At 44.1% G+C, this 15,472-nt stretch overlaps 1 protein-coding gene across 3 annotated transcripts in view; it reads right to left on the bottom strand.

The window, feature by feature from the left end:
• fmnl2a (formin-like 2a) overlaps positions 1 to 15,472 on the bottom strand; it is a 68,374-nt gene that overhangs the window by 21,573 nt on the left and 31,329 nt on the right. For all 3 annotated transcript variants that reach the window (XM_084083691.1, XM_084083692.1, XM_084083690.1), the window contains exons 4-11: positions 12,226 to 12,302; positions 9,573 to 9,656; positions 8,401 to 8,559; positions 4,402 to 4,510; positions 4,027 to 4,103; positions 3,025 to 3,118; positions 1,655 to 1,729; positions 220 to 330 (exon numbers count right to left, since the gene is read on the bottom strand). In XM_084083691.1, the coding sequence (XP_083939817.1) occupies positions 220 to 330; positions 1,655 to 1,729; positions 3,025 to 3,118; positions 4,027 to 4,103; positions 4,402 to 4,510; positions 8,401 to 8,559; positions 9,573 to 9,656; positions 12,226 to 12,302 (786 nt within the window). The remainder of the gene's footprint in view (positions 1 to 219; positions 331 to 1,654; positions 1,730 to 3,024; positions 3,119 to 4,026; positions 4,104 to 4,401; positions 4,511 to 8,400; positions 8,560 to 9,572; positions 9,657 to 12,225; positions 12,303 to 15,472) is intronic.

The raw sequence follows: 15,472 nt of genomic DNA, 5'->3' as shown, positions 1-15,472 counted from the left end.
TCTCTACAGTCGAGCACTGGAAAAGAGTTTACAGAATTGACCGCTTTTCTAAATTCATGGAAAACTCAGTATTGACCGCGTTGCTGTGGTCGCGGTCACCGGGGAGCTGTAATGAGAATCTATGCTTCAGCGCTGAGCTATCAAAGTGAGAGAGTGGGGGAGAGAGAGAGAGTGAGAGAGAGAAAGAATTGTGAGTTCTGGCGCATGCCTTCTACTCACATCTAAGTACTCATCCAGACCCAGCTTGGTGAAGTCAAACTGTAGGTGAACTCTGAAGTTCATGTCCTCTACCGAGTGTACCACAATGTTGATGAACTGCATGCATGCCACCTGGGGAATCAGCAAGGACAAGTACAGGAAGGGGAAGAGGTTGTCAAACAGCACAAGTCAAGTCACATGGATTTGTATAACCCATGATCACTTCTCGTCTCAAAATCACTTAGTCTCAAAAGGGCTTAAAAGTACCACATTTAACAAAGGAAACAAAACAACACCCACTGTTCTCTTTAGATGCTCCAAAGAAGAACTCCCCCCAAAAAACGGGAAAAGAAAAGAGACCACAGCGGCATTGTTTTTATAAGATTATCACTGAAGTAGTTTTGCTTTTATTTAGACAGGACATTGTGGAGAGACAGGAAATTGAGTGAGTGACTAAGTTAACAAAATAAAATCAGTGTAAGATTTTTACTGTATTGACGTAATCAATAGTGCAACTCTGTACTTGACAAACAGATATTGTGCTGTAACTAGTACATGTTTCAGGGCCCTGGCAATGATTTATTAATGGATAATTGATTTATGTGGCCAGCCTGTGACATCAGTCATCTATGACAAATCTATGACGTAATACGACAAATTTCGTCAATATTTCAGCACGATCAGAGCCCCTTTGATTGTATAATATATGTAAAATAAGTGAGTGGAGGAACTTCTGTGGCCTACTGACAGTGTGCACAAGACATTTTGTGCTGACCAGTCCAGCGGTTTGTGAGATTAGCTCAGAACACACACACACCCTCTTCAAAACTGCTTATAAAAAGGATCTGCATAAGGAAATCAACAAATCAGCTAATTCCGTGACATTGGCCTTCTTCCATGGAGGCTGTATAAACAGATCAAGGGGATCTCTTCCTCTCCTAATATTCACATCGGAGCACTGGCATCCATTCCCTTCTCCAGAACGCTAGCTTAATGAACTTCCTGTAAGAAGCTCAGAGTTGTCTCTGTGCGAGATGCCAGCTCTGACATATCTGTTTGCTTTCGTGCTGCTGTCAAACAACTGGCGTCCTACCAAGGGCTTCAGAGCCGACTTGTGACTTGTGGCACACAAGGACTATTCAAACACAGCATCTGTTGGCCCTCTCTCACCAGCTAACTCACTCACACATGCACGCACACGCACACAAATGGAGACACTTAGCCGGAGAGGCATATTGGGGGAAATTATGTATAACTGGCACTCTTCTCACACAGCGTCTTCCATTCATCTCTCCTAGGGTAATTAGCAGTAATCAGCGCTGAAACAGACTGCTTGGCAAGAGTTCCTCACACAGGGCTGCACTCGTTCGATATGCTACGCTGAGGTTTGTGCTGTGACGCGGAAGTCCGCAGGGTTCGTGTAGCAATCGATAGCCATTAGCGTGCGTGATTGTACCATAAAGTCGATGTTGTTGTCCTCATTCTTGAAATGCTCCATTAGCTTCTCAAACCGCTGCGTCTCCACACACACCTGCAAAGCAAAACACGCATCATTTACTTATCCACTGCTTACATTGGTGTGAGAAGGAACACACATTATTCTATGCCATCAAATTGGTCAATTTATACAGCTAGCAACCCTGACCCCCAATCCTTCATTTTCGTTTTATATGAACCATGACGCAAGCTCCCTTAGTTAAAGCGATTCTAGATTTCCTCTTTCATTTCACTACTCCCTATACACAATGTCTCCAGACACCTCCCCCCTCTAGCACCACTGGCTTTAGAACAGGCATGACCTATTTTCCCCTCCTGTCTGTGATTACTATACAGTTTCTACAGGAGAGAGAAAGAGAGAGAGAGAGAAACAGACAGACAGACAGAAGAGAGAGATTGAGAGTCATATAAAGCATCGAGACAGAGATGCTCTGCAGTTCAAACACTGCTCAGAGGCAATGCAGAAGAGACAAGGGGATGATTAAAGACCGAGGAGGAGGAAGGACAGGCTTGTATCCATAGACCTCTGTGTAATGCTTTGTGCCATAACCTGTACCCTGTCGCAAGAACCACCTGGCATGCTTCATATGAGTGAGTGAGTGAGTGAGTGAGTGAGAGAGAAATCTTCATTTTAATTAACATCAAGCGTTAATTAAACATTCATTGTATTTAAACAATCAATGTGTCATGGTGACAATATTATATTTTGAAATAATGTGTCACAGTTCAGTTAGTGGTTCTGATTGTCATATTATCAGTCCATTTCAGACGAGTTGGACCCATGTTGGAACTTTCCCTAAACCTTGTTACACATGCCAGTGCTGTTGAGAGTAGCCTAATATTCAATATTTCATTCTGGGGTGTAAATATTGCATTAACTGCAGTCGGCCCGCCGTTTCCGAATCCAGCCTACAAATTGGAATGCTGTTAGCACCTACTGTCAGAAACCCTGCTTCCTTCTGCGGCAGCCAGAAATATCTCACACAGACAGGCAAAGGTCAGACGAGGCTGTCTATTACCCTTCTCCCTCCCTCTGTTGCGCAGACTTTGATGTGGTTGCCAAATCCGCTCAACACGAACATAACGGTTTTCCCCCCCTTGGAAACGGTGAGGTCGACCGGGCCTCCTGCACTACGCGGCCCAACCTGTGCCTGTGAGGTATTGACAAAGCGCTGAATTGCATTCCTAGATGCTATCCACGTTTAGGAATGACGGATCCGCCGGTCTCATGTCTGCCTGGGCCGCATTCCTCCTGCCTGAGTCACTGTTTGAAATTACACAGCTGAGATATAATAACACATCCCCTACGACTGCCTCAGACCCCCGTACCTCCTTAAAGTTGTCGAATGCAGAGAGAATAATTTCATGGCCGCCTCTCACGAGACAAACTGCCGCCAGTAACTCCAACACGAGAGCTTTGGTTCTGTGAAAATAAAATAGTGAAAATGAAAGCTTAAGATTGGTTAGGAAATGTGCCAATACTGCAACAAACCCAAAGTTAAAGGTGGAATAAACAAGACAGAGAGTCTAATTTAGTCCTTACACCAATCTCTACATAGTCTATTATGCACACCAATTATTGTGTTTAGAGCAATTATGTATGTATATAACTTTTGAAATATTGACCAATGGCAAGAGCTTAAAAAAAGAGAAAGACATTTCTGTTGTTCTGATTGATGACAATGAACCCTGTACATACTTTCATAGCATGAAAGTTGTTTTATTAGTTGTAGACTAAATGCGTATAAAACAGTTTCATAATACAACAGTCTGAGGAGGTTTCAAAATTCAACCCTCATAAATAATCCTTTCACACACGCGTGAGGCAACGGGGTGTGTCAGTGATGTGTATGTGTGTAATCGGGACACCCTGTGCCTTTAGCTGATTCATTCGGGATTTCTCTGCCTGGATGAGACATCATGTGACATAACCATTTATGGAAAATGCCGAAGCCTCAGGACTTAAAATTTTAAACTCAAACACATTTGTGTATTTGTTTTATTATTTGCTCTGCTAAAAGAAAAAATATATATTCAATTACACATATTAACAAATGGCAGGCCGAGTAAAATGGGTCCATCTGTTGCCTGTCACAGCACTTATGTGCCAGTGGTAACCCTGTCTTGCCTGTCAGGATAAATGGGCTCTGGGCAGCGCTCGATGTTGGATAACTGCACCAGGGTGTTCAAAAGAGCAGGTGCTTTGGGTCTGGCAAGCAATAACAACAGCAGTAGTAGTGGTGGTAAAGCAGTCACCACAGCCACTCTAAACTCTAGGGTTAGGGATGTCTTCTGTTATCTAGAAATAACTTTGAACCATTAAAAACCTACCTGGGGTTCTTGTTGTTGAGACTTAGTGCAATTTCATTCACAGCGTGTGGATGCGACATGACCATGTTGAAACCATACTGCAGCAGGACAAATAAATTGAGAAAAGGAGAGAGAGAGGGAAGTAAGTGAATTAACAGAGAAAAGAAGCAGCGGCTATTTGATAAACAACTGAGCACCTCCTTTTACATAATAAAGTGGAAACCAGACGAACCAAGGAATTACGTCGTAGGTCTCAACAGAAACATGGCAGCGGAACAAATTGGATTTGGCCTGAGATAGATGTGTACTTCAGCCCAATGGTAAACACAAACACACACACACACACACTATGCAAGGCTGGCCTGGGGTTTGGGGAGGCCTACAGCATATTCTCACCTGATAGTTCATGATGGCTCTGAGGCACATGATGCAGACATGGACATCGTCCTTCTTACACACCAGCCTGGAGTTCTTCAGCGTTCTCCGGCTGGGCAACGTGTTGCAGCTGAAACACAAGAGCAGATAGGGTAAACGCACAACTAAGTGGAGGGAGAAAGATTAATGAACTGTTGTTCTCCACCTTGAGAGTATGCAGTGCAGTGTGACCGAAAATAAATGTTCTAAGACCCGAGTGTTTCTGAATGCAAACAAACAAACACAGACGAACACATGGCTTGGGTAAACAACACAAAAGCAGATGCCATTTGTAAGCTGCAGTCCCACATACGCGGAACTCCAGCCCCCCTCGTCTCCCTTCCAAAGGCCATTAAATCTCTGTGCCACTTTACATTAACAGACACAAAGGCCGTATAATCTACGGCAGCACCGGGGACCACAGGGCTGCACCCTTTCAATTGTTTTAATTTAACCATCCTACACAAAGATATCACTTACAGCTAGTATAATAGCAGCATGGCATTTGCATGCAGAACAGTGATCTCTGCAGCTTTGAGTGGACAAAACCAAGAGACTGGGCCTTTTTAACCCTCCTGGTGCAGCTCACGCTAAAAGCAGAGAGCCAATGTAGTAGCGGTGCTCATAATGATTAGAGCAGGCTGGCGCTAAACAGGGTTTATTTTGAGACCCCTTTATCACGAGAAGCTTCCACCAGACAGAGTTCTGGGAAATAAACCGCCTCTTCAGGCTACAGATAGACACACTGATTCATGTCAGTTCTCATGCCTTGGGGCGTGACTCTGACTTGAGTCACGCATGGGGAGGCGTGTGTGTGTGTGTGTGTGTGTGTGTGTGTGTGTGTGTGTGTGTGTGTGTGTGTGTGTGTGTGTGTGTGTGTGTGTGTGTGTGTGTGTGTGTGTGTGTGTGTGTGTGTAAAAGACACTCCTGAATACAGCCATAGCTCTTTAGAAAGAGGCGGCCAAGGCATAATATAAGAGGATGATTTAATGTGGAAATGTGTTTGTGTGTGTGATTTTGGATCTGTGCATATCTGTCTGTAGAGTTGCCTGTGAGCCTTTGTGTTTATGAAGATCGTGTTTTCTGTAAAGGAAAAAGTGTTCACCAACATGAACGCAGCCGTTTCACCAGACAACTCTGTTGACAGAATTGGAACGCTGCCACGTGCGGTGAGCTAAAAAGAATACATCATCAAGGACCAAGCCTTGTTCTTCAGCGTACAACTTAAGCTTTGGCACCAACTAAAAAGTAAACACTTGGAGGAAATTAATGTCTTATACGTTTCTTAATCGCTTGAATGGAATGATACAACTGTGGGGAAATGAGAAAGGTTTGATGTTACTCTAAAATACAAGATACCCCCAATTCTTGTTCTTGACACTGCAAGACCATGATAACCATGACATCTATTGAGTAATACTACAAAAACAACATCACTTGGAACAGAACTACAACTACAGGATAGACTAAAGAGTAGGGACTAAGAACACAAAGTACCCACTAATTAAACTAGTTAAGTACTTGAAGATAACACTAGTAAACCTGAGGGTGATAAGAGTTAACACTCGCTAACACCAAACAGCACTTGAGACATACCGTAGTATTTGAGAGCATCTTGGACAGGTCATTGTGCTTGGTGTCCTTTGAGGCCATTTTTAAGAAATAAATAATGCAATTGAATTCTTAATCTAACATACATAAAAAGGAGCAATGTTTCTACATGTAGGACAATGAAGCAGATAGTGTTATTACATCTTTGTTAACAAACTGAAAGAGCAAGCAGCAAAATAAATATATTTTTACGAGGCGCTACTTTACTGCCAAAAACTAGGCTAAATTCGGCACATAATGGCGGTGAGGGAGCCACACAAGCACCACACAGGCAGGGAGGCAAGAAACAATAGCAGTAGAAAAATCTATTTGCTCTTTAGGGAGGATAATTCCGTTTCAAGCACAGGAGGGGACTACAAATAACTACAAATAATTCAAATCCCTGACACAAAGAGTAGGAAAAATAAGCTTGGCAGTGCTAGCAGGAATGCATAAAGTACAGTGAGGCAAGGGGAATCTGCGGGCCTGTGTGTGTGTGTGTGTGTGTGTGTGTGTGTGTGTGTGTGTGTGTGTGTGTGTGTGTGTGTGTGTGTGTGTGTGTGTGTGTGTGTGTGTGTGTGTGTGTGTGTGTGTGTGTGTGTGTGTGTGTGTTTAAAAACGTGCACATTGCACATCAGGGTGTATAGTGTGTTTAAGGTGCCGCAGACAGCTTGGTGTGCTTGCACCATGAAGCTAAGACCTGCCTGCAGCTGAAGACTGGAAGGCAGTGGAGGACTATGGGAGAACACCAGGACAGAACACAGTCAGACTCACTATGAAACCTCGATATATTACAAATACATGTTAAGATGAGGCTACGAGGGAAAATGTCTTAAACCGTTTCAAATTAAGTATTACCTTCTGTATTGATTGGTCAGTAACTAAAAACAAATCTATGCCGATGCAATGGAAAGCTTGCAGGAACAAAAGTGATTCAAAAATCATTATCTTCAATTGCAAATTGAGAACTCAACATGCATGCAACATGCAATATAAATTCATCAGGAGTTTTATATTAGTTAGTTAGTACCTCTGCGGTCTCTTAAAGTAAATCAATAGTTATTTTGAGCATGTATACACTAAGCCCTAAAAAAACATTAGAAACATCCTAATAAAGACTTGAATGTCCATTTTTCAATTGTCTGAAAGCTTTAAAAATCCTTTACTTTACACTCAACCTTCACAATTACATTCTAATTTACAATGACAGTGCACTGTGTACATATGCAAAAATTGTCTCTGCATACTTAAGATTTTACACCTCACACCACAGTGAATTAAATTTATATGGATTAATCCCCCCATCATACATTAGGCCAGTTTTAGGTGGACACATGCTGCATGGTGTCAATGGTGTTCTTTGTGAACCATTCCTTAGAGCCAACCCGTTTAGACGGAAGGATTAAAGCTTACAGACGTCCATGGAGCACTGCACCAGGACATCAATGGAATGACAAGAGGGGATTAGGTTGTAGAGTCACAAGTAAAACATAATTGGATGAGATTTTGTTCCGAGAGTGAATATTAACATGAATTAACTGCTGCGTAATCCCATTGCATAGAATTAGGTATTAAAATGGTCATTGGCTTTTGAAAATGATTTTCTCCTTAGATCACGTGAACAGAAAAAACAATCAGTCATTGGGAAATACACATCATCAATGTGTCAAGAGGTGTACACACACACACACACACACACACACACACACACACACACACACACACACACACATATACTGTATACAGTATTTAAATGTTGGACCCTATACTGTATATACACAGTATATCAGCTGTTTTAGAAAGATTCTGAGCTTGTAGATCGGCTATTTGCACTATTTTTGAAAATAGGGCTTAAGTTGTTGAAGATTTATATGCCTTGTGACCACATAAAAGGAGCTTTTTCAGACATCATTTGAAACATGTGACCTCTCACAACAATCACCATTCAGTCACAAGGCCCAAAATATCTGAAACAATACTTTAGTGGGTAAGGGTTCGAAAGCCAGCTACACTTTAAACCAGTTCCGAGAAGGCACATAATTCGGATTGATTAAGCTCAGAGTCAAAGAAATCTCTTATTGAATCATTTCACACCAAAGCTGAAGTCTGTTCCAAATGATTTAACTTAGATTGAATTTATTTCTGTTGTTCTAGATAGAAGGCTAATGGTATGTTGTCATCAAGTGCACTAAAAGCTGTTCAACTGTTTTCCTCACTCTGTCCATTAACAAGTTACCCAACATATTCAATAAGGGATTCGATAAGCAGATTCACAGATAGAGAATATTTATTTTCAATAAAATCCTTTCCAACCCTGACTTTGTGTGTGTTATTACACGCAGCTAAGCATTTTAGTCAGTGTGTGTGTGCGCGTGCGTGCGTGTGGGGTACCGTAACGTGGAGTGTCGGCCAGCGCGAGTGATGCCGTTCCCAGTGATGGGGGAAGGCAGGGTGCTGCTTCCTCCATGGAGGTCCTCTATAGAACGACTCCATGACTTGGACTTTTCCACCGAGTTCTCTGGGTTGTTTTCCAAGCAGTCACCATCAAACCTGTTGTACCATGGAAATAAAACAATGAGATCCACAAGCCACTGACTATACCACGGTTCAGCTGAAGATAAAGTAGATCAGAAGATCAGATAGGATCAGAATGGCCTATCTATGCAAAATACTTTTTATTTTTGCTCAGGGGAAGCTAAAATACATGGGAGTGGTCAGAACAATTACATGGTTACATGACTACTTGAGGGACAATGAATCAGTCAACAATGAAAACAAGGGCCATTTAACTTCATCAATCGTCGTCTGCTCCTCATTGTTTCGATGTATTCATTATGATTTGATTGCTTTTTGACAATTAATAAATAGTGCTGCAGGTCATAAAATGTGCATAGTGCAGCTCTGCAGTGCTGATGACAAAGATTCTAAAACTGAATATTCATCCAAGCATGATAAAAGCGTAGTAATGTTACAAACAATGAAATTCAAGAAAACAGCTGTCGGCTATATCTGTTTAAGCATCTTTCTACCTTTAGGCTACTTTTTCCAATGTTTTTTTTTATAGCCATCATTTAAATGTCAAATTAATATTAGTTTAAAATGTACATTGCTGCTTTGTTACACGACGTCGTCATGTTCCAACAGAAACAACAGGGGGTACCCAAGGCAGAGCTGCAGCCGTGTCGAATATAAACACTCTTTTTTTATGGGTTAACCATTAGAAACATGGACAGACCATAACAACATATGGCAGAGTTGAGGGGCAGAATAAAAAAGTTAACTGCGTGGCTCTTTGGCCCTGAATAGTGACCTTGTGGGTAATAATCACACCATCAGTCTATGAATAGAAGCCTATGGTTGATGTACCACACGGAGCAAATGTCTTGGTAATGGTGAAGAGTGACTCAGTGTTTCTGACAATCAGACAGCAGTGGTGACGGCCTGCTGAGATGCATCAGCGATGATGGAGAATGGCAACATTGTGTTCATTGTCTGCACGGCATATAGCCGGTGTGTGTGTGTGTGTGTGGGGGGTATGTAGTGAAAGGCTGCCGGTGACTTACGTGACGGCATACTGTGCAAAAGACAGATACTCGACCAGCACATCCAGGCCTTTGTTCTCTTCGTTTAAGAATTCCCTGACCCACCTGAGGAGAGGAAAAGATTGTTTAACCACGTTAACCCTGCCAATCCCTATTTTTGGCGAATCTAATAAAAAAGAAAATAAATTAAAAAAAAGGAACAATAGCATGGATAGATCACAATCACAATGTGAGCGGTATGTTGTCAGCTTGTAGAATGGCTGTTTTCACTATCCGTCGTATCATGACGTTTATACATACTAGATTCTGAAATATGTTTATGGTCGGACTTAACACGTGACTTATATTTTCTGATTAATGTCCCAGTTTCTGTGATTCTGCTCTTTCCTCCCAAGATGGAGCTGATCTGCTTCAAAGAGACTTGGCAAACATTAGACACACAAGCAAAAGCGTACAATTTTACAAACAATTGCACGTAAAATCATTCACATAGGATCTCATTAATAGTTTGTTTCCCTCTCACATTCCCTCAAACAGAAACTTACATGCTCTCGCTCTCTCTGCCTCAAACAGAAACTCACTCTCTCTTTCTCGCACACACACAGTAGGGACAGCTGCCAGAGTGATCAAAAGCTCATTCTCACCTTCCTCACCAGTGCTAAAGTGGGCCAACCATTCAGCACTTTCATTTTTATTCTGCACAGAAAAAAAGCCAAGCTTTTCAGAGAAATCCTGCCAGTAATACAGCTTGAGATACACATATCTCTCCATATTGGAGTGAGGGGTTAAGTGCATCTACAGCAGCAACGAGTCAATTTACAGGGGACATGATTGCTTCAACAAGCCACGATTACTTCATCATTAGAGAAATTTGCAAAGCATAAACATAACGACACACAGACGGGCCTCAAGGCAGGCTGTGGTAATGGCTATGGAGAAGGTAGGCTAAAACTCCCCCTAAAAGTCTGCTGGCTGCTCCGTTATTAGATCCCCTGTGGTGTAACTATATTGAGGCATGCAAGACTAACTAGCGCGTTCAGTAAAGTGGTGCCTGGTGGGGCTGTCGTGTGTTACAGCGTCCGGAGGTGTGACCTTAAAGGGCCACGTGGTAATCATTACCACAGGACACTAACCAACAATCCTCCTATTCACCGCATGTTGCTGACCACTCGACACGAGAAATGACCAGCCTGGTCTGGAATCAGCAGTACCAGCAAACACAATCTGTCTATTATGAGGCCTGAATGATTAATTTCTTTTCACCTCTGGGGGGAAAAAAAAAGATTATTCACTGTCTGTGGAGCCCTGCCCGTTCCCCATTCTCTCTCTCTCAATTCACTCTCTCTGCCCCCCCTCCCCCCATAGAATAAAAGCTAATGCTTCATTATTTAATCTAGATTAGGTAGATTATGAACAAGATACACAGCTTTGCCCAGACGAACGCTCTCTGTCCCTGTGGATCCTGTTGTGGTTTGTTGTGGTTTGATGAAGTCCAGAATTAGAGCAAGGGCTCAATGATGTGTAGGGGCATGAGAGACTGCATTGTCACGATTGTGTGTGTGTGTGTGTGTGTGTGTGTGTGTGTGTGTGTGTGTGTGTGTGAGAGAGAGAGAGAATGAGAAAGAGAGAAATAGGACAAGAGACACTTTGGTGCATGCATGCGTGCAACGTGCGTGTGTGGACAGGTAGACATGTATTGCATGCAGCAACGTATCTGACATCCTGTGACTCTTGTTTAACATTCTTCAGAATCTCTGCATCTTGTTGTGATAACATAACAGCAGTCCACCGAGAGGGTCACCAGGCCTCCCGTCACCACTGACCTCAAATCCCTCCCCTGTCATCTGGCACCAACAGCCTGCCTACAAACCAAGCCTACATTTCCCACAACACGTAGGGCCACCGTGTCATTAACGATGCTGAGCAATCCACCACAGCCCTTCACAATCAGGATCCCTAATCATGTAAACAGGGACCACTAGACCAAGACAAAAAGGGGTGAGACTCATTGGAGATATCGATCTTTACTTGAGGTGTGACGGTACTGTATGTCAGGGAATCCATATCAGTTGAAGCAAGCTGAAGCATGTCACAGCTGAATTACCCCCGAAAGCGATGATACGTCTAATGTGCCGTTATCTGATGTGAAATAATTTTCATGCCATTCTCTCTAACCTGTATCACTCTAGAAAAGCACACATCAACAATGTATAAAAGCCAGAGGAACAACTACTAGAAATTCACCTTTATTCCCCCCTGAAGACATTGGAACTGTTCCTCCTTTTCTTCCCAAGCAAGCAATATGCTCGTTCACACAATATTTGATACACAAAAAAACAAAGCGATCCATTGTAAGCTTGTCAAAAATAAAATAGGGCTTAAGTGTTTAAACTGTTCTGCTATTTTGCTCAGGGGTCCCCCTGGAACCCCCTCAAGGACCGCTGGGGTTCCCCGGACCCCACTTTGGGCACCGGTACTTTGAAAGACGACATGCCTTTCTGTGTTATATTAAGCCAGAGGACTGAGGTGAATGGGGGGATGGATGATGGCAGTGGTTAGTGTAAACGTCTGCGTCTCCGGGTGTCTGGAATGCCAGACTTTTCCCCCACAATCCAATACTGCAGGGTCTGGGAAATTCTCTCACAGCAGCCAATGCAACCCCAAAGTGACTCACCCTATATGATTGGTCCGTAATGAAATTTCCAGTTCTCTCAGGACTTGGGTCGACTCCTGTACTCTGCGTCTGAATTTCTGGGGGTGAAGTGGGGAGGAAGGGGGTGGTTGGGGGAGAAAGAAAAAGACAGGGGAGTTAATATTTCATCAGGCTCGTGCTAAGGTCTTAAATCAAAAGCGGTAGCACAGTGGTATTTTGGCTGGCCCCAGTGAGAGAATAGACAACTTATGTTGACGCTGAGGGCAGACAAACACACCATTTCTAACTGCGATGACAGTGAAATGTGAGCAGGACAACATTATAGCAGCCAAGATAAATGTGGTACACAAAACAAAAAGGACGACAACAACAAAAAAAATCGCGCTGGTGTTAGGTTATTCACTCGATAGCCAATCACCATTAGACAGGCTGAGGGAAAAATGTAAGCTGAATAAACAGAGCTGATCTTAATATTTCATCTTGTGCCATCTTGTTTGTTCTCATCATCGTGTTCTTTATATAGCCGCGACTCATCCTGCTACTAGCCTGATAAAAGTCAAGACGTCTAATCCATTCCAGCTCTGAGTCTGAGCAGGGCATAGGACCCAAAGAGTGTGTGTGTGTGTGTGTGTGTGTGTGTGTGTGTGTGTGTGTGTGTGTGTGTGTGTGTGTGTGTGTGTTAATGTATTTATGTAATGCAGTGTATATCTGTTACTGTGGCTACGGGTGCGTGTGGGCCACAGCGCACATATGAACGCTGGTGAATGCGATAGAAAAAAAAGGGGGGGGGGAGTGTGTGTGAGTGGAGACCTCTGTGTTTTCATCCCCTCTGATAGGAGGGGGTCTGCAGTGACACCAAAACAAAGCGCCCTGCTGGCTGTTATGCAACCTGTAGAGGAAAACAAGTTGAAGTGAATGACGGAGCCAGTGAGCATCAACAATCTAGCCCTGGCCAACACTGATGATCACACAACCTCACTATGAGGAGGATCCTCCCTGATGAGAGAGAGTGAAATCATTGCATCATTACAGACAGAGGGAGCGGTTAAAAGAGGGTGACATGAGGAGAGGAGAGAGGAGGAGAGGAGAGGAGATCCATCTATTCAGAGTTGAGAGACGGAGCGACTTTCCATGATGTGTTTGTACCGGGGAGGGGAATGGAGCACGTTAGCCACATGCTAACCTGTTATTAACATCCACATTAAAGACCAGAGCAGCTTCTGGTTCCCCTGGTCTCTCCATATGTCTCTCTGGGCTACAGGGCGGTGTGTGTTTGGCACACGAGGAGATGAGAAACAGAATGTCTTTATTAGGGAGGAGCCCTTTGTGTGTTTGGGTGGAAAGCTGAGCGTGTATATTTCGGGGGGGTACTGCGCAGGCGGGACACCCCTCCCCCGCCTAATGCACCCCCCCCCCCCCCCACACACACACACACACACACACACACTACTCACTAAGTACTACCAGCTGCAGCAGAGAGCTGGGGGCTGAGCAGGAAGAGAGAGAGAGAGCGAGAGAGAGAGAACAAGACAGAAAAATAAGTCAGGGGAAAGCAGAGGAGAAAAAACACACGTGCGCACGCGCACACAGAGAAGAAAGAAGGAAGAGGAGAATGAAAATAATGAAGTGAAAAGTTTTGGGGCGAGCGCTCCTCTCAGGAGGGGTCACGGTGAAAACAAATCAATGGCTGATACATTCTTGGGGACTTGTTGGAATGGAGATCTTCCTCCTTGGCTGCCGATTGGCTGGGAGCTGCCCAGAGGAATGCACCGGAGCCTGCCTATGGAAAGCAGAGGCAATGACCTCCAGCTCTCTCACAGCGGCACAAAGTGGCAATTGTTTGAGTCTAAGAAAAGGGGGGGGGGGCTGATCGGAGCAGGAATGTAGAAGAAAAAAAACATAATTCTTTCTCTCCCTCCTTTTTGTCTCCTCCGTCCATCCCTTTCTTCCACGTATCCTCTCTACCCCTTCTCTTTCCCTCATCGTCTCTCTCTTCCAAAATGCTCAAGCTCTCTACCCCCCTTCCCATTCTTCCTTCCTTCCTCCTTACCCTTCTCACTTTTCTCTCTCTCGTTCCTTCTCTCCTCTCTCTCTCGTTCCTCCTCTCCTCTCTCTCGTTCCTTCTTTCTTCACTATCTCTCATTCCTGCTCTGTCACCGTTCTTCTCTCCCTCTCTAGTTCCTTCTCTCTCTTTGACGTCGAATGCTGCAGGCATTTTTATCAAACCTCGGGATACACATGACTTGCTGCTGCTCCATGGCAGCGAGGAGGCTCCAGAGGGGAGATCACTCAGGTTTCCTCACTGCCGTCTCCAGAATGCCATATGTGTTGGCCCGTGGGCCAGAACATGAAAATAAACACAGAGGGACTGGGCCAGTCTTTCACAAGCCCTCTCATCTAGAACGCTTTCATCGCAACACCCTGTCAACCTATGACCAGATAGCCACACATGACTGACGTGTTCAATTAAAAGAAAAAAAAAGAGGGGGGGGGGGGTTTGAGTTCGGACTTGGGCTGGCTCTGTTAGGCAAACAAAGACAAGAGCTGGCTGAATGCTGGCCCCTTCAACAGCGTCTGTTCAGGTCTGTCCTGAACCCATCAGCCGTGACCATGTCCAGTGTTTACACCTAGGGAGTTTAAAACCTCGTCACTTCCTTCTTCTGGGTCCAGCCCTGCCATTTGTCACAAACCCAAACTAACCGCCCCTCAGTATCACCATAGCAACCACCACCACACACATTACAACTCCAAGAACACCCATTTCAACTTCTTGACAAATACAGCAGCAACCTGGTGGAATGACACCAAGTTGGAAGTTGTGTGCGTGGCGGGGGGGTTGTTGGCTAGGGTGACACCTTTGAGCCACTGGAGCAGTTGATGAAAGATCAACGCAATGACAGTTGTGGAGCGACAGCAGAGCCCTCCAATAGAATTTCCAGGCAGCTCCTGGAGATTTCCTGGTCACAAGCCTGTTTCTCTAGCCTTCAGGCTACGGACACTCCCAGGACAGACCATCTTTACTCTGCCCTTCCCAGAGTAATAGCCCTATTCTGGCATGTGTCTATATCTCCCCTGTAACCTCTACCCATCCGTCCGTCCCATTCCACTATCTAGAGAGGAGTGTCATTTGTCCGCCATGATACACATCAGGAGGCTTGAGAATACACTGACATCAGCCCTGTGGCAGGACATCCATAATGTAGTATGAACCCTTGTTAGATGTATGACATGATCACTATGCTTTTTATTTACCAGGCCGGAAGATTGC

The sequence above is a fragment of the Gymnoscopelus microlampas genome, assembly GCF_963454915.1.
Source record: "Gymnoscopelus microlampas genome assembly, chromosome: 17".
NCBI classification, from domain to species: Eukaryota; Metazoa; Chordata; class Actinopteri; order Myctophiformes; family Myctophidae; genus Gymnoscopelus; species Gymnoscopelus microlampas.
Note: the sequence above shows the minus strand (reverse complement) of the source record. Positions and strands in the feature narration are given on the sequence as shown.